The sequence below is a fragment of the Chlamydotis macqueenii genome, chromosome 10 (assembly GCF_036417535.1).
Source record: "Chlamydotis macqueenii isolate bChlMac1 chromosome 10, bChlMac1.mat, whole genome shotgun sequence".
Taxonomy (NCBI): Eukaryota; Metazoa; Chordata; class Aves; order Otidiformes; family Otididae; genus Chlamydotis; species Chlamydotis macqueenii.
In genome coordinates, this window is record NC_141565.1 from 9934037 (window position 1) to 9959982 (window position 25946).

General features: G+C 42.0%; 2 protein-coding genes across 2 annotated transcripts; one reads left to right on the forward strand and one right to left on the reverse strand.

Moving 5' to 3' along the window:
- The first annotated feature begins 1147 nt into the window (after positions 1–1147).
- PDE12 (phosphodiesterase 12) lies at positions 1148–5285 on the forward strand. The gene is made up of 3 exons (XM_086755600.1): positions 1148–2428; positions 3520–3598; positions 4318–5285. The coding sequence occupies exons 1-3, from the start codon at positions 1148–1150 to the stop codon at positions 4758–4760; spliced, it is 1803 nt and encodes a 600-aa protein (XP_086611726.1). The 3' UTR covers positions 4761–5285.
- A 7840-nt stretch (positions 5286–13125) lies between these two features.
- On the reverse strand, positions 13126–24779 carry ARF4 (ARF GTPase 4). The gene is made up of 6 exons (XM_086755593.1): positions 24456–24779; positions 17716–17796; positions 17102–17211; positions 15632–15703; positions 14960–15085; positions 13126–14082 (listed from the first exon to the last, which is right to left on the reverse strand). Exons 1-6 carry the CDS (start codon positions 24520–24522, stop codon positions 13996–13998), a joined length of 543 nt encoding a protein of 180 aa, XP_086611719.1. The 5' UTR covers positions 24523–24779; the 3' UTR covers positions 13126–13995.
- Positions 24780–25946: the final 1167 nt, after the last annotated feature.

Sequence of the window (25946 nt, forward strand, 5' to 3'; positions counted from 1 at the left end):
CCCAGATCCCTACTGTTAACGAGGTTCACCTACCCAAACCAGAATGCTCATTCAACGCCTACTTATTCACAGAAACTGTGTTTGTTGCACTTTGTGTCCTACCAGACTACTAACATACTCTTGTGATCTAGGGAAAAAAAAAAAAAGAAAAAGGAAGCAGCGACCTGGATAAATCTTACCTTAAATTTCCTAGTCTGCCACGAGCTTAACAGAGCCTAAGCAAGTCAGTGAGTCTCTTTGCTCCAGCGTTCTGCCTGCACAAAACAGATAAAAACCTTGTTCCAGATCACAGCAAGAACGCTGAAGAAATGTTAATAGCCTCACGCATCAGATAACTGTTGCTAAGCTTCTACGTTTTGTAAAACTATAAATGGAAATTGAAACAAATTCCAGAGATTTACTACCCACTCGTCCACATTTGACAAAGACTTTAAAATCCTAATTTTGTATCTATGTGGGTTGAGCCCCACAAGCAGACTGCAAGCACAGCTGGAGAGAGTTTTAGACCCGTTTTAGAAAGTCCTGGTCACTTTCCTAACGGATTTTCACAGCCCAAGACTACTCAGTATGAAGTTTCAATCCAGATGCGAGATGTTTCCTCACGAACAGAAAACAAACCCAAGTCCTTGACACCAAGAGATTTACCCGCAAGCAGCTCACGCCCATCTGTGCGTTGTGTGGGAAACCGACCCCTTTTCAGACGGCCGCTTGCCGGGTGGACGTGGAAGCTTTCCGGGGGCGGCGGGGTTGCGCTGTTGAGGGAACACCACCCGCTGTTTCTCCAGAGAGCCTCGCTTACAACGTACAGGCGAGTGAGCCCCCGCCCAAGGGGCCAGGAACAGCGGGGACGGAGCCGTTATGGTCACGGTGAGGCGCTAACGCTCCCGCCACCCATGGCAACGTAGCCCCCCCAGTCGGGCGCGAGCGGTGACGGTTGGGAGCGGTGAGGCGCTAACGCTCCCGCCACCCGTGGCGACGCAGCCCGCCCCCGCGCGCTCCCCTTCGCCCGCGCGCCCCGCCCCGCCCCTCCAGTCGGGCGCGAGCGGTGACGGTTGGAAGCGCCGCCCCGCCCCATCGAGGAGGCCGCGCGCTGCTGGTCGTTTCCGGGCGCGCCTCTCGGAAGCGGGCGAGTCCGGGCGCCGGCTCCATGTGGCGCCGGCTGCGCTCCGCCCTCCGGAGGCTCCGCGGCTCCTCCGCCGCCTCCCTGCCCGGTGGTGGCGGCGGCTGCCGGCCGCCCGCAGCCCGCGGCGCCATGGAGCGGGTGGTGGTGCGGTGCGTGCCGTCTGAGCCCAAGCTGAGCGTGCGGTTCGTGCTCCCGGACGGCAGCGCCAAGCACATGCAGCGGGACCAGGCGGAGCCGCTGGGCCGGGCGCTGGCCCGCATCGCCACCAACGCCGCCAAGGGCCACGCCAAGGCGGCGAAGAAGAGCAAGAAGGCGCGGGCGGAGGGAGGCCCGGCGGGCGATGCGGCGGCGGTTGTGGCGCCGGCCGTGCGGCTCTTCTCCCGCGACGGGGAGGCGGTGGGGGAGGAGGTGCCCAACGCGGCGGCCTGGCAGGACGGCGCCGTGCTGCAGATTGGGGAGGCGCAGTACCGCGTGGAGCGCAACCCGCCGGCCCTCACCGAGCTCCGGCTGCCGCGCTCGCTGCTGGCCGGCTTCCCCGTGTGCCCCAAGGTGAGCGCCGAGTTCGCGGCCCCGCAGCACTGCCTCTTCCGCTGGTACCGCCAGCAACGGCCGGCGGCCTCCGGTGAGGAGGAGGCGGCGGCGGGCGACGACGGCTCGGCGTGGGTGGAGACGGCGGCCTCCGAGCGCGTCTTCACGCCCTGCAACGCGCTGGTGGGGCTGCGGCTGAAGCTGCGGTGCACGCCCGGGGACGGGGCGCAGCGGTACGGGCTGCCCTGCGAGGTGGAGAGCAGCGGCCCTGTGGAGGCCGGCCCCGGCGCCTGCACCTTCGATTCCCGGCACCTCTACACCAAGAAGGTCTGCGGCCACGGCTCCGTTCGCGCCGTCTCCTACAACATCCTGGCTGACACTTACGCCCAGACGGAGTTCTCCCGCACCGTGCTCTACCCCTACTGTGCCCCATACGCCCTGGAGGTCGACTACCGGCAGAACCTCCTCAAGAAGGAGCTGGCTGGCTACAGCGCCGACCTCATCTGCTTGCAAGAAGTGGATAAGTCCGTCTTCGTGGACAGCTTGACTCCAGCCCTAGATGCTTTTGGACTTGAAGGGGTCTTCAAGATTAAGGAGAAGCAGCACGAAGGCCTGGCCACTTTCTACCGCAGGGACAAGTTCAGCCTCCTTAGCCAGCACGACATAGCTTTCAGCGAAGCCTTGCTCTCAGATCCACTGCACAAGGAATTGTGTGATAAGCTGGCCAAGTACCCCTTGGTGCAGGAGAAGGTGCTGCAGAGATCATCTGTGCTGCAGGTACCAGCTTTTGCATGCATTCTTCCTCTTTCCTCTTCCCACTGTCTCCTGGCAGGTGCAGCCAGGCTGTTTGTTTGTCAGACTGCAGGGGAATGGAGGCAAAGGATTAACGCTCTGAAATGTAGACAGAATAGTGGTATGTTCTCTGTTAGCTAGCGTAAGGAATACAGCAGAAGAGCAACTTAGGAACAAGAACAAAACATTGAGACTTTACTGAACTAGATAAATGGAATGACCAAAATTGGGTAAAAAAGGCAAAATTATTTTTCTTGTTTTAAGATGAAGACAGCTGTTGAGATTCTGGGCCAGGTGTTGATTCCTGGTTAGTGGGATTGGCTGCCAAGTTTTTCACTACTTAATTACTCTCGTATGTCAGAGTATGTATTTCATAAAACTTAAATCTTGTGAATCGGTCGTAGATGAGATTAAGTTAATTTAGCTTGCTTTAATAATGCCACTTTTTACAAGGTGACAGTAGGGAGAGAAATAAGGTTGGGCAGGTTTGTGAGCTTGTTGATGCCAATGGGTCTGCCAGCAGAACTATTGTATAAGTACAATGTGTAAGATCTAAGTCTGTATCAGGAATTACAGAAACACTCATTGGTAAAGTTTACTACTCGTGACTGAGTAGGACTAACAAGCTTTCCTTGATAACTGAAATCAACTCTAAATTTACGTTCGACTTAACAACTATGCAATGCTACAGTTTGCTTGCTAAAACCAGAGATAGAGCTCCAGTTCTCTTGCAGAGGTGGGAGAATAGAACATAAAGTAGTTAACAATGGTACAGCATTAGCAACATCTTGTGAAAAAATATGAAATTGATTGAACTAAAAAATATGGCCAAACCAGACACTTAAGGACAAAAGAACATTTGTCAAATATCTGGATGTAGTGGCAATACACTGGTGGATACCTGGACCTTATATAGAAGACCAATAGACTCAACCTGGGAACTGTACTGATCATTAGTAGTAAGCATCACATTCTTTGAACTGGATTGTCATAAAGGCATAAGCTAGCTGTTGCATTTTTTTAAAATATATAATCTCTCTATTTAAGACTTACCAAAGATTGCTTTTCTCTTGAAGGTTTCAGTTCTGCAGTCTACAACTGATCTTTCCAGGAAGATTTGTGTAGCTAATACCCACCTATACTGGCATCCAAAAGGTAATTTTGTCATGTTCCTGTATGTGGGATAACTGGGTTTGTATAGATTTCCTTCCATTCTTTTGCAGCTATAACCTTTTATTCTGGAACTGAGGGTTTTCTGCCTTGCTTCTTATCCGGATGAATCAAGCCAGGCTACTAGATCTATTGATTTATTTTCCTTAGAATAAGATTGTTCTAGTCTGCCTGGGAGTCAGTAGAATACAGCTGAAAGCAAGACAAGTCATGTTACACACAATTCACCCACAGAGCGGACCATAAAATATAGATAGCTTCATGTGTGCTCATGGCTTCCCAATCCTATTGTACCTGAAAGAGTTATGTTGGGGTATTGCCCGAAGGGCAACTGAATCTGGCTACAGAAGCTTTTAGAAGAGATTCTCCTCATTAAAATTAGTTTTCTTTTGATTCTGTGCCTTTCAGGAGTGTTGTTAGGATGGTTGCCACAAAATGGAAAGCTGTTGTAATATGGGTGCTTAAGGGTCAGAGTTCTTGCATGTGCGAGTTTAAAGCATTGTCTACCTCTCTAAAACTTTCATAGTCACAAACTTCAAAGGCTTCTCCATTTATGAAAACTATTCTGAAACGTAGTGCACAGAAAATGTAAAATAAGATTGCTGTTTCAGAGCTATAGATGATACATGCTCAAATGAGCAATCTGGAAAATTCTTCTGATGTTACTGTGAAGTATTTAAAGAAATACATTTTTATATTTTTAGGTGGGAACATCCGTCTCATCCAAATCGCTGTAGCCTTGTCTCACATCAAGCACGTAGCATGTGACTTGTATCCTAGTATACCAGTCGTATTCTGTGGAGATTTTAATAGCACACCATCATCTGGAACTTACAGTTTTATTAACAGTGGTGGCATTGCTGAAGGTCATGAAGACTGGGTCTCGAATGGTGAAGAAGAAAGGTGCAATATGACCCTAAGCCATCCTTTCAAACTGCTAAGTGCTTGTGGAGAACCTGCTTATACAAACTATGTTGGTGGGTTTCACGGATGCCTGGACTACATTTTCATTGACAAAAATGCTCTAGAGGTTGAACAGGTCATTCCCTTGCCAAGTCATGAAGAAGTAACAACTCATCAGGCTTTGCCAAGTGTTTCACATCCTTCTGATCATATAGCACTAGTATGTGACTTAAAGTGGAAATAGATCACCTCTTGCACAGTGCTTTTGGGGGTTTTCAAACAAGAAACTTGATTTACTGCTGGGGTTACACCCTGGCTTCTATGCTACTGAAAGGAAAATCGGAACGATAATTGAAATGTTCATGTGTTTAATGCTTCTACTGAATATTATCACACTGATCAGACTATTTGAATGACAACTTTTCCCTTCCTTTTTTATATGCTACATAATATATATATATTTAAGACAGCGGGTTTGGAAAATTGGATTATCATATACCTTTTTATTGCTGTTTTTAAAGGATTGAGTTATTTTGTTGAAGATATAGGAATTTAATCTGATTTATAAGACAGTGTACAAACTGAATCCTGCTTAATTTGGAACCAAACGCAGAACTTGAAAACAAATGTATTTAGTTGATTCAACCACATTGTAATAACTGTCATGACAAGACATTTTTTAAAACATAAGTTCAGAAATTGTCTTGTTCACTTACCATTACTGTGTCCGATTTTTTTAGTAAGTGGCATAAACAACGTAGTTGTACCTGCTACCTTCTGGAAAGATGTTCTTTACTTGTCAGTGGATAGACCTTCTGTCAGCAATCAACCATGTTAAATTCAAGGTTATAACTGAATTGCAAGCATTTTGCTTGCCCGCTCAGTATGGATAATGAGGATAACTAGCACCTGGTAAAACTGGCCTAGATATATAGATAGCATCTACTCTGAACCTCTGTTCTGTTATTTATAGTCACTGGCAATAAAAGAAATATTAAACTTTATGACAGCCAACTGTAGATAGGAGGGAACTTCTAAACTATTTAATCTGTTTTCAGGTGGAGAGAGATACCAAATAGTTAGCGTGGTGCATTAGCAATCTGTGCCTAAATCTTTAAGAAGAAACACAAGTGACTTACAAACCTTTATCACAATTGTTCTATATTATCCCTCTATTGTATACAAAGAAGACCCAAATTTTTAATAATCTTTTAATTCACATTTTTTCCTTCTAGAAATAGTCTAGTCTTCTCTAATCAATAGGAGGTAATTTGGATGTGGGGAAATGTATTCTACCTGTACCTTCATGAAATGTGTTGGAGGGCTTTGAAGAATTTAGCAGGCTTCTTTCCCTGCATCATTAGTCCGTATGAAACAAACAGCATTAGAAAACCGTTTCACTCTATCTCCCTCTTTCACCTAATAAAGTTCCCTTTTCAGTTGTCTGTGCTGTTATCACTTGATTTCTTTCCAGATATGGGTGTCTTTCATGACAGAATAAGCTTGCCCGGGTTGATAAAAGCTGCGAGCCGTTTACTTGCACAACTATTTGCTCACCTCCACTGCATGCTGGTGGTCTGTAGGTTATAGCTGGGATTCACCTAACTGTTTGTATACCACTCTAAATAGGAAGTTGTTTTTAGGTAGCGTATTGCTGAGTCCTTGGTCCTGTCTCTTGCTGTAGTGCCTGCTATACTGTGAAGGGTGTTACTTTGCAGAGCCTTATAAACATCTGCCCTTTAGCCTTTTCTATGTTGTTTCCAATAAAAGTACTACTGTTTTTTGTCACTGTAGTATCTGAGCATCTAAGAAGTTGATTCTGATAAACATCTGCGCTAGTAAAGCGAACAGGCACATTTGCCTCAAGGGTGGACCAGGCTAAAAAGATGTAGGCCCGTAACTCTCAAAACATGTTAAAACATCTCAAGCATCATAACATGAGAAGGCAAATCTCATGAACTGTCCAGAATTTTGTTACCAACTCTGCACATAAAAACACAGCTAAATGGGAATTGACAGGACTGTTCCACTAATGCAAGTTTGTAGAAGCGTGTATTATTAAAGATGTCATGTAAATGTCTTTTTCCAGCAACATAAGCAATTGCCTTCCCTCTTCCTCTCATCCCAGCCTCTCTTACTTGATCTGCCACCTCTGAATTCTGGCTACTTGTTCCTGCTCATGCCATACCAAACTAAAATAGGGAAGTGATCCAGCTAAAAATACAGGGCCTTTCATTTTCTTGACTGCATTATCATTTTAGCTGGTCATTACATCCCAAGCTGATTCACCATAAAGCCTCTTGCGCCTAAAGAGTAAGGTAGAGGCTTGGAGCAAGGCATTTGCGTGCTTAAGCTGATCTACCACAAAATGTAACACGAGACCTCATTGAAGGAGCGCTCATGTATTGTAATGGGCTTTGGCAGGCTTCAGATTTCAATTTTTGCCAAGTTAGCATTTTAGCTAAGCCAAATGGCAGCTAAGGGCCTTCGGATAAAAAATGGAATCAAAACAGGGAATGTGGCAATAACAGTGGCATTGAATAACGTTAGACACTTCCAACAGAGTGAAGGACAGTACTCACCCTGTAATACTGGACCCTAAATACTCTGGGTCCTTGGTCAGTTACTGTTCTCTGATAAGTCTAATTAAAAAGTAAAGTGTAATTCATTCTTGCGTATGTGTTGAAAGTGATGTCTGTCCTCTTCTAAACTACAAAATTGATAATAAAAATACTGATGATTCATAACTAAACCTCAAGATACAGGAAGGAGGAGAAAATCTTGCAGACACAATGGAGGCTGTAAACCCCATATCTGGACAAAGAACACTTATGAATTTAGTGAATGAGAGAAAGCTTACACCTGAAAATTGAATGTTTGCAAGCATATGGCATCTTAAAGGACAGAAGAATTAACTGGAGGATCTGTTCAAGAACAGCTGAGTATTAAACCTTGGACAAACACAGAAAATTACTTTCATTGCAGCTGAGTCTACAATTTGTCAGCTCTGAAAAATTTTGGGGGGAAAAACCTGAAAAGCCAAATTCTACTGAGTAATGCAAGCTTATAGGCTGGCAAGAGAATGATCTCAGTCACTTAGAACAGTAAGATTGCAATTGTTTAGTCTGAAAGTGAAATTGTGTTACTCACATAGGCTAGCTGAGCTCCACTTAAAACTTTAAAAAACTGTTATTTTCCTCTTTTTTAATACCTATGCATTACAACTGGGTTGCTTTGTCTTAGTTTTCAAAACCAAAACAATAAAAGTCTGTAACTTCTCCGTAGCACCAGAAGATGGAGCTGCCCAGAGAAGAGACTTGCCTGGTGTTCTGCCTCCCTTCCAAGAAACAGCAGGTCCCTCTCATTCCCTCTGTCAGTACTTGGGCTACTGCTTCTGTCTCCTAGCAGACCAAGGAGAGGGAGAGCACAGGAAAGCTGACATCTGCAGGAAGCAAGCGGCAAGGGAAAAACACGGCACTGGAACACACCCAGTAAGATTAGATGGCCTTCGCACATGTCAGATAATCCTTCAATATCCTCAGGAGGAAATTCAGCCCCATGAGCTCATGCTGGAGATTCTTCAGTCCAAGTATCCCTGGTTTAATTAGTAAAATGCAGCAGCACAGGCTGACTGCCAGTAGCAGCCATGTGTCAGGAACCAGTCAGACATTTCTGGAGTGAGAATGCAGCACTAGGGTCTAGTTTAGGACAAAGTCACAACAAGCTATGTCTTCATCTATGTGAGGTAATGTATGGTGCTTCCTACTCCACATAAGATCATGTTAGCTGCCATTTTAGCTGCCCCTACACATCCGGACCTTGCACAGCAATTAATTCTTCCTCTTTGAATCACCTCTAGAACCCAGATTTGTAGAAACCCCATTAAACTTGTCTCGATTTTGTTTCATAAGCTTAAACTTACCCATGTTACTCTTCCAGCAATTGTAATGCTCCATATCCTTCACATCAAAAAACTGGGCAAGATTCTTTTTGCATCATTTCCAAGGTATTTGGGTGTTTTGTTTTGGTTTTTTTTTTTTGTTTGTTTGTTTGCTTTGTTATTCCACTTTCCCAGACCAGGCATTAAGGGAAAAAAAAAAAAGGAACATCTCACTTAGCCTTCTAATCGACTTTTCCATCTTTGATGCACTAAACTCAAGAGACAACACTACTCCAGCATCCGCCCTGACTAGCCGTTGTCTCGAGAGGGAGGAGTTTCTTCTTTCACACTCACTCCTGCTGTGGATAAACTTGTCACTCACAGGAACATTACAAGAACTAAGAGCACTGAAAGACTGGCCTTCTGGAGCTAGTAGGTACTTGGCCAGTCTGCGGGTTGTTCTGGTTATTGTGAAATATAGTTTACGTGTGTATTTGACATGTACAAAACCCAACCAAGTTCTGCCAGATCCTTCAGGCTGGTCTGGCCATTTGTAACTTGCATTATTTTTTTTCCCTGACCTTGTCTATACCAGAAAAAGGAGTCTTTGGCACCTGCGACAGTTCGTACTCGAATTCTTACACATCAGTATTTCTTGTATCACTGCTATTTTTGAAGGGACTAATTCAAGCCTCCAGTAAAATACACATATGTATCACGATAAAGCAAACAATAATGCAAAGTATGATTGAGAGGAGGAGGAAGAAAAGGGAAGAGAAAAATGGTACAAGAGAAGAAGGAGGGGAAAAAAAAATCCAATGTGCTAAGGAGTCAGATCTTTCAATATCTCAAATAACTTCTAAGGTTGCCTTGTTTCTCACATTCCTAGCATAAAAAAATTAAAAAAAAAAATCATTCCAAGATTTTCAACTCCCACACAGTAAGAGGAAAAGCCTGCAACATTTCAGAGTTTTACTAGAATTTAAACCAGATTCTTTAATAGAACCTGACCTTTTTTTTTTTCTGCTCAATGCACACCACATTCAGTAGCTAAGCTTTACTGACAGGTCCAACAGCAGCATCTTGAATGTAATTTCTTACGCAAATCCCCTGTCAATACTACTCTTGACAAGGGTGGGAAAGATGTACTGGGACAAAGTAATGGGCAAAGTTTCATCAAATTCCATTCAAATTGTCTTTGTCCAGACTTTATTCATATAAAGATTACTCAGATGAGCAAAGGACTGCAAACTGAGCTCTGAATTCTCATTACTGGCAAAACCCTAACCACGTTTTACACAAGCCTGGCCATTGCTCTAAGCACCCTCATACCATTCCAACTTGTTCTATGTCTGCTGAAAACACTGAGAACAAACCAAGCAAGCAGAAGTGCTTATAGCTGTGTTGCTAATCCCTGGTGTGTTAGAACAGATTTTTGTTCTGCTTGCGAACAGTTGAACCAAGTCTGCAGCTTATCTACAAAACAGCTGCAGAATATGTTCTAGATTACATTGTTCATGAAGACTTTTTTAACAAACAACAAATATCCACTACTATTTATGCTGTAGGATTCAGCAATCAGGTTAGTTACATGTGAGAAAAAAAAAACAAAAAACAAGGCTTTTGCCCTGAAATCTATGTAGATCTGAATATTAATGCAAAACTATTATCCTAATGTTGGAAAAAAATGAAAACACAATCACACATGTACTGAAAATACAAGGAATAAATTGTGTCTGCATGGCCAGATAAAACAAAAACCACTCAATTCTTCAGTGTTTTGGTCTCTACAGTTAAGCTGGCCATCTGATACACTGGAATAAAACCTCTTGTATACAAATACTACTGGACTGACTCCCCAGTACAGTAGAACTTGCCCATTGTTTGAATGTAGGAGTTGACACTATACAATGAAAACATCCTGGGACTCAGGATTTCCTGAGAGTACAGCAGAATGAGGATCAAATTTTTAGGAGTCTTGTGGCTGTCCAAGATTTTGAACTTCTGGGACAATAGCTCAGTTCAGGTATTTGACTTCCGATAGAGAAATAACGAAGTCAGTATATCTAAACCCTCACAGACATGACAAAACTGCATCTTCATGGGAATTTCATCTGCCTCTGGAGAACAGGGCTGTATACATACTTACTGATACACAACATATAGAGGTCACTGTTACAACGGCTTTAGCCAGAAAATAACTATTTTAAAGAGTACCAAAAAGCAACAAAAGTATTTTTACCTATCCACAATGTCTTAAATGACAGTCAGTGCCTTCACAATTATACTGTATTCGAGTAAGAAGATTAGCATACAAATTATCAGCCTCTAACTCATGAAGAGGATGTAGAATTTACCCTCCAAGTTTCTGTAATCCAAAAAGGGAGATGAGCTAGTGATGTAGGTTTTAATCTCCTTTTCATCTATTTAAGACAGTGTGACTGCCACAGCTAAAGAATTTACTGACAGACAGCCATATTAATGGAATATGATAGAGACTTCTATACCGTATGTGATCCTGGTACTAAAAGAGATAAAAGCAGAGTAATCAAAAACCCCAACCTTATCAGGACTAAGTTTGTTCTTGTACTAACAGACAAGCGCTAGCTACAAAAGTAGCACTAACTCCAAAGGAAAAAGAAAGCCACCAAGCTTTCAGCTCCTAGTAGCAGCCAGGAATATGCATAACAAACCACTTCATGTCTGTAACCTGAAGTCAAGGCAGCTTGCTAAGGACATGCACCAACCCCAGGGACTGCTGCTTAGAACCAAGAACACGTAACATAGCATGTACCATGAAAATGTTTAGAGACTTGAGAACAGTTGATGAGAATATAATAAACCTGAGGGGAAGTTTGTTTCCCTTTGTCAATTGTGACATTATTCCACAGCTTATCAAGTGTCCTCTCCCTTCCACAGCTTAATATTACTCTGAATAAACTGCATGACAGAGAGCTTGCTTCCAAGATTACGACCTTACAGGGTACTCAAAGGCCAGTACCATTTCAGTAGCAGAGTTCAAGCATGAACTTACCCATTTACAGGAAGACTGAAATACTTATGTTCCTCCCTATACTCTGATCAACGCTACAGTGACTGCACAATTACATCCAACCATTTTATAGACTTCGTCTTACTATGCTTCAGTGTAAGGTGTAGCCTTAACCCCTCATGCAGATCCCATCACTCTTAAATGAGGTGCAAGATTGTTACTACCTTCTAACTTGGATTTTGGGAAATTACTAATTTTATAGCAGAATTACAACCTACTGGTATGCAAAGTGAAGCACGGTGACTCTCTGAACTATCAACTTGTATATGCATGCTGTAGCTTAAAAGCATAATGGCTAAACAGAGCTCACCTAAACTCGAGTATTTAATTACTTAAAAGCATTTGAGAGAATAAAACAATGAAATTTTCATCTCTACCAAACAGAGATGATACACCTAATTTGTTTCTAAGTATGTGCTTTTTAATTTAAAGTCTACCTCTAACTTCTTCTTTGGAAGAGGAGATAAGATTTTATTTGTCACAAGCATAGTTCCATTTTAATCTACTGGGACTACCAATACAATCCATATTACCAACCAGCTGCCTCTTCTGAACACGGTGTTGCTTTTAAGGTTTGTTTCATGGAACTGCATTGCTTGAAATATGCATATTAACAGCTGCCAATCCCATGTATGGATATATCAACTTTGATTAATACGTAATCAGCAATTCATTAAAGATGCAAGCAAATGCTACTCACCTTACACTGTTTCCTGGGTTTCTGTTACATCTGGAAGACAGTCAATGACCATATTCAAAAGTTCTGGAATTTTCTCTGGTTAGTTGTGTTCACAGTAACAGTACTTCCTAGAAATGTAAACCTCAGTTACAGCTGAAGCTGCCTTGGAAGTTGCTTTTAATCTAAAGTACCTTGAGTTTAGCAGACCTCGTCACTGGGATTTCTTGTAGCAAGGATAACAAGACCTGGGCTAAACATAAGAGGTGAGCTTAGCCTAAAACTGCAATGAAATAAAGCTTTGGGTTCCTAAAGACATACAATTAATAGAACAGAATATTTCAGTTGGAAGATTAACCCATATTTGCATCCATACAGCAGAGAAGCAACAGAAAAATAGATTTAAAAATACCCATTAGCAGCAGCCTCAAAAAACATGTTAAATTCAGTCTTTTGAACTACAGAGGTCCAAGGGGGCAGAAATATGAAAGCAGACAGTAGCAATCGCATAGAGCTGATGTCTGGGGGTGTCCATCACCATTAATACAGTATTGACTAATTCCCTGTACAAGTGTTGAAGTTAACTTCCCACCTAGCCACCAAGAGAACTTGCATTTCTCCTGCTAGAACCCATGTTGGTTTTTAAATATAGATGCAACTATGAAACAGACATGCATGCTTTTCAGGCAGTTTGTATTTGTTTTATTATGTTTTTGTAACTATTAGTATTTTTATATCTGGACATCTTAAAAGGAATTTTAGATTTACAACTTCAAAAGACACTTACAGCATTATTTAAGTCTTGATGACAGCTACTGTACTGCACTGTATACAACTTTGTTGCCCACCTTCCGTGTCCCGCTCTACATAGCTCCAAAGAAGTGAAAATCCAAGACTGATGTTCACATTCAAGCTGCAGAAAAGCTCAGCATATGGAAAAAGACTAAGTTATAACTTGCAGTTCAACTATTTAAGGATCAAGAAGAGCATACACAGAACTATATGTTTTATAATTTTATTAGGAATAATTCCAAGTGGGTTATGAAGAAACTAATCCATTGAGTCTGACGAGTTTTCCAAAATTTCTTTATGAAGATATGTTCACCAACAAACAGTAAAACTTCAGCAGAACTATTATACACTGGGCAAAAATAGTCAGGCTGATATCAAAAAGCAACATGCAACATAAAAAAAAAAAAGATACAATATAAAGGAAGACAATCTGCTGAATATTAAAAACAACCTCAACATGAGCTCTTCGCAACCAGCACAGAACTATCCTACCCATCAAATCCAATTCACACAAAGGCAAGTTGGGCTGACAGAACCCAAGGACTAATAAAATGTTCCTCAGTGCAGTAGATTCGTATAGTGTTTTAGAGCATTTCCTTGGCTGGAACAAGCAGTATTAGGAATTCTTTTTGGCAAGGGAGAGAAATAAATACATATGGAATGCTACATTTTTAAATCAGCAGACTGTCTGAGGAATGAAACAGGGCATCAGTAAACTAAAAGTAGCAGGGAGAAAAAAAAATTTAAAACATTAATTTATTTGGGCTCAAAAGAGTATTCAAACAGATCTTAAAGATGTCACAATAACTATAGTCAGGCATTTAGGCTAACAAGGGGAATAAAATCAGAAGATACACTTTTTCCAAGTTAAGGAGATTCTTTACCCAAGCATATTGCTACCTCTGCAACATGTAGCTCGGTAAACAATAATTGGCAACAAAATAAGTTGAAACGCTGTAATATCCTGCCCAAATATCAGTTCCAGATACTGTAATAACCAAGATGCAAACTAATTTTGTTGTAACAAGCCTAGACCACTTATATCAAACATGTCCCTGGTGAAAGTCATCCAGTTTGAGTTAGCGTTTTGAGAGTTCATTTGACAGCCAGTCAAGTCCCTCATACAGACCGGTTCCTTGCGTAGCACAGGTAGCCTGGACATACCACTGTTAATGTAGAACACAAACACACAACAAATATAAATACCGACAAAATGCAAGCTAAGTTGTCGCAGTATGTGACACTCAGACACACTCAAATAGCATAATTTAAGCACTGTTTTGGGCCATAAGTAGAGTCAATATTGAACACATTGTATTGTCTGAAGTTTTGAAAAGTACATATATATATATAAAGTAGGTGGGGTTCAGACATTATCCTGAAACTCAGCGTTGGCCTACCGAATGCGCGAACACCATTTAGAGCAACAAGAAACAAATACAGAACTTACATTTGGTTTATATGCTTAAAAAACAAGAAGGTGCTTTTCAAGACTGCTCTTCAGGAAATGGACATGGAATTATCTAAATTAACAGACCTTAGTGAGTCAACATACATGCATTAAGCAAGTATTACAGAAGGCTAGGTGGTTTATGTGAAGCAACTCTATGTCTCAAAGGCTTGTGCAGGTGGAATCTAGCAATTCAGGAGCTACTTAACTTCCTCCCATCTTTGTAGTGGCGAGAATGCAGACTGCAGTTTCTTCCCCCAGAATCACAAATACCAAGGAAACAGGAAAGCCCACCACATACTCTGTCAAACATGTTTGACAGCTATATTTCAGTGGCAGACTGGAATATTTATATTTTTCCAGGAAAAGGTGAGAGATTAAACACCTGCAGCAGCTGTACACACTGGATTATACTTCTAAATCATTTATTTTCAACAAGGACCTTAAACTATGCAGTACAAAGTTTAATAGCAGGTATGTGCACCTTTCTACAGAAAGAGGTGAAAAATTCCCTTTCCTTTAAAGGAACACTTATGTTTATGATATATCATAAAAGAGGACAAGAGTTCAGCAACCAGAAATTTAGCACTTACAGTTCTGTTACGCAGAGACTGAAGACCTAGTTTATCTGTCATTTCACTGATTGCCATGGCATTTGGCAGATCTTGTTTGTTTGCAAAGAGAAGCAGCACTGCATCTTGCAGCTCATCCTCCTGAAGCTAACAGAAAAAATAGTCACATTACTAAATTAGCTCAATTAAGTACTTTAGTGCTTGTTGAAGTAATTGAAGAAACCTAAATGCTGACTTAAGGGTTATAAAGATTTTCATTCTCACTCCTGAAGTCACTAGAAGGACTGAGTGAAATTTAACTACTACCCAACAGAACTTGTCCTACAAGTAAGGAAATATTCTTTCAACAGACAAATTTAAGTTTACCAGCACCTTGCTGCTGAAATTCTTGGCACTGATTAGTTTTTCCAGAAATCTTTCTTTAGCTGCTCGGTTTTAATTAAGGTTTTATGAAGTAAAGATCCTGACACATTAGTAGTTCTTGAGCTAAAGCTCTCTATAAAGCTGCAGTTACAATACAATGTAGTCACAATGTAGGCACTGTGTGACCTAGAATTACCAGGTGAAAACAATATGCATTGTACAAACTCCCTAAAATTTTAAAATGCTGTATCTCTTAGAAAAGCTGACAAACGTCCAGAAATATGACAAAGGAAGTATAATAATCATATTTCACAAGGTACCAATATTTACCATTTTCTGCAGTTCTGCTGCTGCTTCCTGGATTCTCTCTCTGTCATTGCTGTCTACCACAAAAATGAGGCCCTGTAAGAAGTTAAGCAGTTCTGAAAAACCAGTGTAAACATGCAGCACTATTTTAAAATCCAAAAGACTCATATTGAGTATTGTGATTGTCCCCTCTCTTGGGTAAGCAAATTTGACAGAAATTTCTGTTGAAGCAATGCAAGATGTCTGTCTTAACTACATAATGAGTTTCAACTGCAAAATAAAGCTAGGCTTTCTAAATCAAAAAAGTAAAAAACCACAAATGTTGGTTTACAGATTAGTGTGGGAATTATTAGTCTGAAGAAAAAAAACAAACAAAAAAAAACCAAAAAAAACCCCCAAAAAACCCCCCACCACATCAGCAAAATTTCAGAAGCTACTCTCTTCCCTCCCTCTTCACTCACTCTAATATGTGAAATGCAGCAAAAGAATCACAATCCACCATCTCGTTTCACCAAAAAACCCCACATCCTTAAAGGCCTGAATTTGTTTAAAAAAGTTTGTGCTAAACACTATTTATAATAGCATCTCAGTGGTTATTCAGGTGTCCTCCTTACACACACACACACTCTATTTACTTTTAAAATTGCAGTCTGAAAACCTTATGTTTCTCTTCAAGAAAAAAGAAGCATCTTTTAAAAATATTTAGTAATAGAGTTGAGAACAAGGAACTGAAATAAAGTATTACACTATTCGCAACAGTACTTTGCTAGCTCCTTTTCAGGAATCCAGACCTCTCCATTTTCTGCAACAATTACACTGTACAGAAGTTTCTTGGAAATAACTTTATATTCAACATAGGGAAAAAAAAAACCCAAAACTACCCAACACTCCGAAAGTTTCCTGACATTAATAAGCAACTTGCCTTACTAATTATGAACAAAAAAAAGAATCACATTTATGTCACCAAAAATTACAGCATTGATGTCAATATGAAGCAGACACTTTCTAATCCATCTGTAACAAGATCTTTTACAATATTTTTAGATACTCTGCATACTAAATACACTGATATAGCACAGTAAAAGCTGTATATTTTAAGGCTGACTATTAAAAAAAAAAGAGTACGTAGAAGGGTGTTTAAACGCTAACATTTTTTATCTATAAGCCAACGGCAGTTCAAACAGATCAAAGCATGGATACAGCAAAGTTGAAGAGTTCCTCACAAACAAACCAGCTACTCTGGCACATTACAGAACACTGGTAGATCCTAAAGGACTTCAGCCTTGCTAGGCTACACTCTTGACTAGACTTGAAGCCTTCAGGGTAACTAGCTTCAACTAGAACAATATCTAGGTATCCCTTGGAACTTGCAGGAAGTAGAGAGGAGCCTTTCTGAAAGGAATGGACAGAAGACAGCTTTCCATATACACTCTACAGAACATAATGACACTTTACAAAACAGGTCTTTAACTATTGCCATCTCAGAACTCTTACCTGCGTGTTTTGGAAATAATGCCTCCAAAGAGGTCTAATTTTATCTTGACCGCCAACATCCCAAACTGTGAAACAAATGTTTTTATATTCTACCGTTTCCACATTAAAGCCTAAAAATAAAAGAGTCAAGTAATTAGAAACAGTTGACGCTGGTGTTAAAATGCAATTCTAACCATGTTAAAGACAGCTACTTCCCAAGTCATACTTCTCCCAAATACATAAAAAATGGCTTATCAGAACTGAATTTTTAGAACAAGAAGAAAATTGACTGAAGGAGAGAAAAAAAAAAAAATTGATTACTTAATCCACTTTTGGTTCAGCAAATCTTTCAGCCACAAACTGCTAGAGGCTCATGGTGTTTGAAGGAAGGACTGCTACTTAGTTGGTTCCTTTACTCCTGAGCATCTGCTGCTGGCCACTGTCAGACACAGGATTCTGGTCTAGATTCATCTTCAGGCTGACACAGTTATGTTATGGTAGTACCAGAAAGCCCATGGTTGTCTTTATTCTTATACTAACAGCAAAGATAGCAAATCCCTACACTCTTCAGAAGCCTGTCTCGACATCACAAATTTAGAGTAACAAGAATGAAACATGAGAATTGGTTATCTTACCAATAGTGGGAATTGTAGTGACAATTTCTCCTAGCTTCAGTTTATAAAGAATAGTCGTCTTACCAGCAGCATCCAAACCAACTAGAATAAAGAGAAAATTTGATTTAGTTCACAAGATGAACTACAATCTGGTAAATTAAAAATATGCCATTCTACGTGCAGAAGTATTAGGTGTTTGGGTTTTTTTTCCCTGAGAAGAAACAACTTTTTTAACACTGTTAACTCATTGTTGATATACTACTACTCCTCATCTCCGCTACCCAGCATCGAGAGAGAGAACAAGCAACAAAGAAAACAACCTCAGTAACACACTTCCATCCACAACCTACAGGCTCACAAGTTTCTAGTCATCTTCCTTAGTATTTGTGTTACTTAATCGAGTTTTACCCTTCACTCTGGAAGTTTCTTCTGTGTAAGTCAGGGTAGTTTTAAACACCTAGCAACAATGTACAGGCAGCACATGGTTTCTAACTAACCACGTTTGCTACTTCACACTCAAATTGGGGACGATCTCGCTCACTCAACCTTCAGCTAAGGCCAGTTTCACAAGCACCTGAACCAAGAGCAGTTGGCACTATCAGTGGAAGACATTTCAGTCTCCAGTATTCCATTCTCTTGTCCCTTTGCTAAAACATATCTTTTGCACTGACAAACAGTTGTACATTAGGAAATTTGTGTTGTCCCTTTGCAGACACCCTGAGGGCTGTAACTCCTCTTCTGGATATCCCTTCTATTCACCGAGATCCACTAGGATGCTTTCATTAGGAAACACCACTCCTGATCTTTACAGATGGCCTTCTGCACTGAAATTTGCTCTTCCATTTCTACAGCACAACTTAAGCTTGCCGTTTTTCAATGTAAGCTATGTGGTAAAATAAAATTTAAAAAAAAAAAAAAAAAAAAAAAAAATAGCAGAAACCTGGAGCCTCAAAGACATTTTTTTGAGAAGCATCACCAACATTGCAGGCATACGCTGTAGTTTTAGAAAACTGTTTGTGCAACTGCTTATTGTTAAGCATTTAAGAACACACAAGAGCAACTCAAAATACAATTATTTACATTAGAATCCAATGCCTAGCACAGAAACACCTAAATAAACAGCAGGTACTAAACACTTTCCACAGCAACAATAAGATGTCTATTTGTGAAACTTAAAATAGCCAATAAAATTTTGCCCAAACAAAAGTAAATCCCCCAGCAAAGAATTAATTAAACAATACTTGCACAAGAAACCAAATGTTATCCTTGCCTGGTAACAGTTTCAAGTGTTCTGAGTTAATTTCCTACTTGGTGACTCCAACATATAAAGCTTTAAGTGGTTTGATGACTTGACAATTAATAACACAACTGTTTCCTTAGCATTGCAGTAAAATAAAATTCGAAATTACCTACTTATTCAAAATGAAACCAGACCCTTAAAAAGCCTCCTCCTTCTCAAGGCACAAACTGCTGATACAGCAAACTACTTAAAAACCCTATCTATAATTGCCCTATATTCTGATACTGTGAACAGGATTATACAAGCCAATGCAGCTTCTTTGGTATTGTCATTCCATGCTAAAAAAAGCCAGTTGTTCTAATTGTTAACGTCACGAAAGAAGAGGGGGGAAAAAAAAATTAAAAATCTACCATCTAAACCAAAGCTCCTTAAGGGGTAATAAATTCCCCAAATACCCAAATTGAAATTTATCAGTTTTAAGTTTGCTATTATCTAAGTGTTGGTCCCTTTTAGAACCACACAGAGGCATGAACAAAAAGAAGGCATGGTGCAACAGAAGTTTCACAAGACCTTGCAAGTTATGAAACTTGTAAATGCTAGCATCTCTCCTACACCAGCAAAGTGTCAGGTAGCATTAGAAAACCCTTTAAGCGAACTCTGAAACCCTGAAATACTCCATCTATGCCAAAACCTTATGTTTTCGTCAGCACAATGCTTGAAGCTGGACACTCCTCTCACACAGCTCAGCTTCAAGTGAGCATTTGTAGGGTCTCTACTTCTTTACAAGAAACATAGTGTGTGTACATGATACGTACATGATAAGTTTTCCAGTAAATGAACATTAGGATCATTTAGTGAACCACCATTAAAGCTACACCTACACTCTTCTCCCACCCCACAAAAAAACCCTAAACAGTGTAAGAGACACTTGCAAGATTTGTCACAATTAGCAACGAGAGAAAGGTTTTATCGAGACAAATGGTTTTAGTGTGTTTAGGAGTTACACTAAAGATACAGATAAAGACCGAAAAAAAAAAGCTAATCTCATTTCAAAGAATATACACAGGGTATCAAGAACCATTTGAAGATACGACTCAGAGTCAAATTAGAAACTAGTCAAGAAGTTTGAACTATTTATTAAATTTAAGAAATTATTGCCCCAGTTATCCACTCTGCTCTTATGCCAGGAGCCACCACCACCTCAATGGCATTGGCAGAAGACTATATTAGCCATGTAGGCACAGAGCCCAGAAACTCTGCTTAAACCCACTCTTACCCACAATTCTAGTTAAGCTGTTGGACTTTGCACGGAGGCAGGCTGAGTTATGGATATGCGTTTTCTTCTTCTGACTCCACACTTGAGACAGGACCTTTTAACCAAGGGAAGGCAACCTCTGTACATTACCATGACCATATTCGCAAAAACTGCCTCTTAGCCAAACTGCAAACATTATGAAGTCTAAACAGGCAATAGTCATGAAAAGCATAGCCTCCACTCATACTACTTACTCCAATTTGCCATTTATCACACTTTTTAGAACAATTTCAGAGCACCAAATGACATTTAATCTTTTGAGCTGCCAGGAATCGTAACTATTGGTCAAAAATAAACACGTTTACGTTTGCACTGGAACATTAAATGTAAATAAGGTACTTCCATGTAATAAAGTTTAAGTCGATTTAACTACCACGATTAAGACCTAAATCTTATATCCTCAATTCTACATTTTCACTCCGATTCCACTGCCTGACTATCAACAAGACCAAGCTGTAAGAACCTCGATGTAAGGCAAGATGGTCAGCAGTTGTACCACAAAGCATTCAGATTACAATGAAGTACAAATGGGAAACCCAGACTTGCACTTGCAACCATTTATCTTTAAACTGAGTCAAACATCCTCTTCCTCTAGCTGGAGGAAAAAAAAACATCTACCATGCTTTCAGTTGCTGTTAAAACAAGTACAGTTCTAGCCTTTTACTCATCTTAAAAGTGTTTTATTTACCGTCTGTGAGTTGTGTTTCCAAATCTCAAGCTTGTAGTTCGCTTGTCCCTGAGAACGCCACCCCCGTCGCCACATCACATTCCTCATTTACCAACCTTCTACTTTGATCACTCGTGGCTGAATATCACGCTGCCTCAGTTATCACAGCACAGAACTCCATACAAAGTACAGATAGAGAAAAACTGAGAATTGACTTTTAAAATGGAATCTTCATCCAGACCAACATATTTTCTTTATCAGATTGAGATTTCCAAAGTTTACTATAGAATATAGCATGTTGCTGCTTCCAAAGTGAATCTTTTTCATAACCAGAAAAGGCAAAAAAAAGAGCTTCTACTGTATTTAACCGATTAATGACATTCATGGTACAATCAAAAGCCAGCTTAAAAAAATAAAATTAATGAATCCCAGTTTACCATAGGTTTGTATTCCTTCACTTTTATTTTACCTTTATACCATTTCTCTCAAAACTTGCCTAATTGTCCTTTACATACTATTCCTCTTCTGGGTTTTATTTCAATTGAGTAAGTCTTCGGGGGACATAAAGGGGCAATTCTCAACACAGCTTCTCAAAAAAACACACATACAAAAACCCAACAGCATGCAAACCAACAGTGGTTAAAAAAACAAACAAAAAATCCCAGCTAAATGGTTTTGTGCTGTACAGTGACACAATTCCCAAAGAATCTGACAACTGTTTTTTTCCCAATGTATTAAATAATTACCTTTGTATTTGAAGCTCCCGAGTAGCTATGATCACAGTTAACACTTGCACAACTACACTAAGACACAGAACGCTAAAAGGTGATACTGAAAGGTGCACAATGAATCAGTAACTTCTCCTTTTCAAGCACAAGAAACTATAAGTGAAGAGTTTTACAGACAGGTACGTGTAGGGTTAGGACTCCATTTTTCTACTCTAATGCTCTGGTTGCCTAGTCCAACTTTATGTCTAACAGAGTCATTCAATTCTATCCCACAGTTTTTTCTCTTTCCTCACATTACTTCCATCTATAAAGAAGAGGGAAGAATTTTTTTACATGCATTTCCTCACAATGTTAACTTAATATTTCTGAAAAATACTTAATTATACAAAGACTTTTTTTTTTTATAAAACAAGATTTCAGTAACAGTATACCGTTAGACGGCCACCTCTTAACATAAACACAGTTTGAGAATATAAAAGATCGTGTGTCAGGTTTGCTGTTGGTAATGGTACCTGATGAGAAATTCAAATTCTGCAGAACTCAGTAACACCAAGTCTGTCTTAAGAGCTAAAGTCTACTGTATCTTTAATTCTGCAGAAACAGGAAAGAAAAGCTGTGAAAGGGAAGTCTGAATTATAAATTAATTATCTATTTATTATCAATTCACTCATATAACATTTTCCCCTAAATATCCATCCATAAATATGTTACTCCATGAAGCTACTTCTCTGGCATACTACTTAAATGCCTAGCTGTCCAGCTCATTTTCAAATAATGAACTGTAAATTATCACCTTGAGTCAAATTTTAATTCAGTCTCAGTATTCCTTCAGACATCTCTCCTCAAAGTGCAGCTACATAAACATAGAATGCTATGAAGAGCTTCTTTTCCATGTGACAGGTATAAATGAATTATGTCATAGCCAACATAACATATTCTACTTTTAAACATCCAGTTGAGGTCCTACGATACACTCTCATCACGACATCACAAAGTTTTACCCTCTTATAGTACACAGCAACTGCTGCAGTCTCATGGTCTGATCCAGTCCTACATTGGAATAATACCTTAAAACCAAAATTATTTAAAAAACCAACCAAACTGAACAAACTGCTAGAAAGTGCAGCTCCCTAACCTAAATTTGAACTGATTACCAACCAAGGAAGAAACTAAAGGCTTGCAAGCTGTTTTGATCTACATGACACTGCTTTTCTGTTACCATTATTTTGCAGAATACTACAGAACTACAAATACCACAGACGCTATCTAATCCTATAGTCAAGATCATCTGAAGATTTTACTTCATTCATTTAGTCATGGCTGCTAGGAAGACAGTCAAATCACTTCCTTGAAACCAAAAGATGTACTAAGTTATCTCAAAGACAAAAATTACTCAGGTTATTCTGAAATGGATGAGAGTCTCTAATTTCAAACAGAGAAGACACAATAAAAGTTACTGTGCATGCAATAAAGAACTGTGTCATCACAAAATGTAGAGAGAACATGGAAAATTATAATTAAAAAAAGCTGCATTACTGCATCTGCTGTGCATACCCAGGCAGCATTAAGGATGAGTAGCATGCCAACAACTTTCACAGTCAGGACCCAGTCCCATCGGTGGCTATATTGAAATGGGCACTTCATATAATTTCTTAGGACAAGCTACTTCAGTCAACGGCCATGAATCAAGTTGCGTTCGCTTTGGTAACAGAATGTGAGAAAAACTTAGGGGTTAAGATCCGTTTGTACACAGAGCTTACAGGGGCGGGGAGGTGGGTGGAAGAAGGCAGGGAAGTGGAGGAGGAAATGCCGAATGCAGTATGCGCTCGCTTTGACCTTTTGAACCGTAAAGTGAGAACCTTCGAGTGCTACCGGCTTAAACTCTTACACAGTCCGTGTCAAGAGAACCACAATCTAATTCCAAATAAGTAATCACGGGCAAGCAGTAAAACTAAGTAAGCACTGAAAAAGTGACCCTCGGGGTTTTACGGTTTTGTGCGTGAAGTTCAACAGAATTAACACGTACAGATGCGATACCGGAATGTCCTTTCCCAAGGGTCAGAGACACAGACACCCGAGTTACCGAAAATCGGCCATTATACGGCAGTTTCTTGAGCTGCCGGCGCTCAGCCCGCCGGGCTTTGTCACGTCCCCTGAAGAGGCCGCACCGCCCGGGCAGCGGCGGCGCCTCCGGCCTGGAGCAGAGCGGCCCCGGCAGCGCCCGCCCCGCTCCCCTCCCGCGCGGGGGGCCGCCCCTCCAGCCCCGCGGATCTCCCGCGGCAGGCGGGCACCGGCTGCACCTACCGCAACCCGATCTTTGTTCTACGTTTCGCTCTGGCAAGCGGAAACGCAGGTGCCAGGAAAAGGGGGCTGAAGCCTCGCAGGCCCCGCTGCAAACCGGGGGAAAAGTGGGGCTCCGCCGCTCGCTGTGCGACGCGGCCGCCACCCCCGAGAGCGGGATTGGGGGGCGGGGGGGGGGGGGGCACAAGAGAGAGGAAAACGAGAACACAGCGGAGGAAAAAGAAGGGCAGACATATCCCGATCCCCACCCCCTTCCCCCACCGCTCCTTCTCCCCTCTCTGCTCCTTCACTTTCCCAAGGCCCCGCAAGCCCGCAGGACAGGGGACAGACGGGTGCCCCGTCCCCCACCTCCCGCCTTGCGCCCGCAGCCCCCTCCCGCCATTCTCCCCTCCCCCACCGGCAGCGGGACGCGTCCGTGAGGGAGCGGGCGGGCGGGCCCGGCCCCCGCCGAGCAGGGCGCAACGGGGTGGGGGACGGCGGCGGCAGCAGCTCGCCGCTGTCAGCCCTCACCCATGAGGATGCGCATCTGCTTCTTGCCGAAGAGGCGTGAGAAGAGCGAGGAGATGGTGAGGCCCATGGCGGCTCCGGCGCGGGGCTGGGCGGCGGCGGCGCAGAGAGCGGGAGGAGCGCAGCGCGGCTGCTGTCTGCGCTGAGGGATCCCTCCGCCGGCGAGGAGGCAGGCTGCCCAGGTGCGGGTTCGCCCGGCGGCACCGACTTATAAGGCGCAGGCGGCAGCAGCGACCAGGAACCTCACTCGCTTGCTCTCTCGCTCGTTCTCTGCCACGTCACGCTCGCCACGGCCGCCCCGGCTCCAACGCGGACAAAACCACGTCACGCTCGCCACATCCCCCCGCCCCGGCCGGGGAACCGCCCCCCTCCGCCACACAGCCCGAGCGCCCAGCGGCGGTGGCGGACTACGAGCCCCAGCAGGCGCTGCGCCCGCCCCGCGCCCGGCTCGCTTCTCCCCGCTCCCCCAGTGCATGCCGGGAGATGTAGTTGCAAGATCCCTTCCGCCTCGCCTCGGCTTCCGGCCGCCCCAGGCGAGGCAGAGCGCGGCATGCCGGGAAATAGAGTCCGCCGGGCTCAGGCCCGGCCCAGCTGCCCGCTGCCAAGGGCCGGCCCGCGACTCTGCCCCGCGGGGCCGCAGCGACCCCCCTCCCCAGGAATTGGTCTCACTGCAGCTTGCGCTACCCCTCTGCTTCGGCGGAGGCGTGACAGCCCCCAGGATCTGCTTCCGAAGTGAAGCCGAGAACAAGAGAGAGGAGTTTCAGTGTAAAACAAACCCTCAAAGGGCCCCCAGATACGCCCTGGTAGCAACACAAAACCACCAGCACAGGAACACCGAGTACCGCAGCGTCTTTTTCTTACATGGTTTCTGTGACCCAGACCCTCTGCAGAGTCAAGGCAACCATGGGAGCTTGGCACCAGAGCCAAGTTTCTTGGCCAGGAAGCAGCAGACACACACAGGGAAGTAATATGGCAATAAACTGAAACAAGGCACGATTTATTAGAAACATGCCCTTTTTTGAGATGTATGTTTGATTGCATAACCAGCTGTAACAGCTTCTATCACAGCTACTGTAAAAATCCCAGAGCATGGTAATAATTAAATTTGGGGCAACATGAGATGAGCTGCATTTAATAAGCGGCTGGGCTCCCCATCCCCAGGAAGTACTGGTTCAATCAAAAGCCCTAAAATTTTCAAGGGATTTATAGCCTACTTATGCTAATTAGAAACTACGTCAGGACACAAGAGCTAACATTTTTCAAACAGAAGCTCTTTACTTATTCTCCGTTGAAGAAAAACATCTTTAATGGTCTTGATAAAGAGACAGTCCCAAATCAGATCCTAACAGCAGGCTACTGTGAGTGGGACTCAACTGGGGCTGTTCTTTTCTTACGTATCATGTTGAGTCTTACTCAAGTTCTAAATTCTTATTCTTAACAAAAAAAAAACTTTTTTAAATTAAATTTTATAAAAATAGAACTTTAAATCTTAAG

Excerpts from the sequence above, each read along its gene's own strand:
- PDE12 (XM_086755600.1), top strand. The coding sequence starts at position 1,148 with ATGTGGCGCCGGCTGCGCTCCGCCCTCCGGAGGCTCCGCGGCTCCTCC. Across the intron at positions 2,429-3,519 it reads AGAGATCATCTGTGCTGCAG|GTTTCAGTTCTGCAGTCTAC; the intron begins GTACCAGCTTTT and ends TTTCTCTTGAAG. Across the intron at positions 3,599-4,317 it reads CCTATACTGGCATCCAAAAG|GTGGGAACATCCGTCTCATC; the intron begins GTAATTTTGTCA and ends TTATATTTTTAG.
- ARF4 (XM_086755593.1), bottom strand. The coding sequence starts at position 24,522 with ATGGGCCTCACCATCTCCTCGCTCTTCTCACGCCTCTTCGGCAAGAAG. Across the intron at positions 17,797-24,455 it reads GCAGATGCGCATCCTCATGG|TTGGTTTGGATGCTGCTGGT; the intron begins GTGAGGGCTGAC and ends TCTTTATTCTAG. Across the intron at positions 17,212-17,715 it reads CACTACAATTCCCACTATTG|GCTTTAATGTGGAAACGGTA; the intron begins GTAAGATAACCA and ends TTTTATTTTTAG.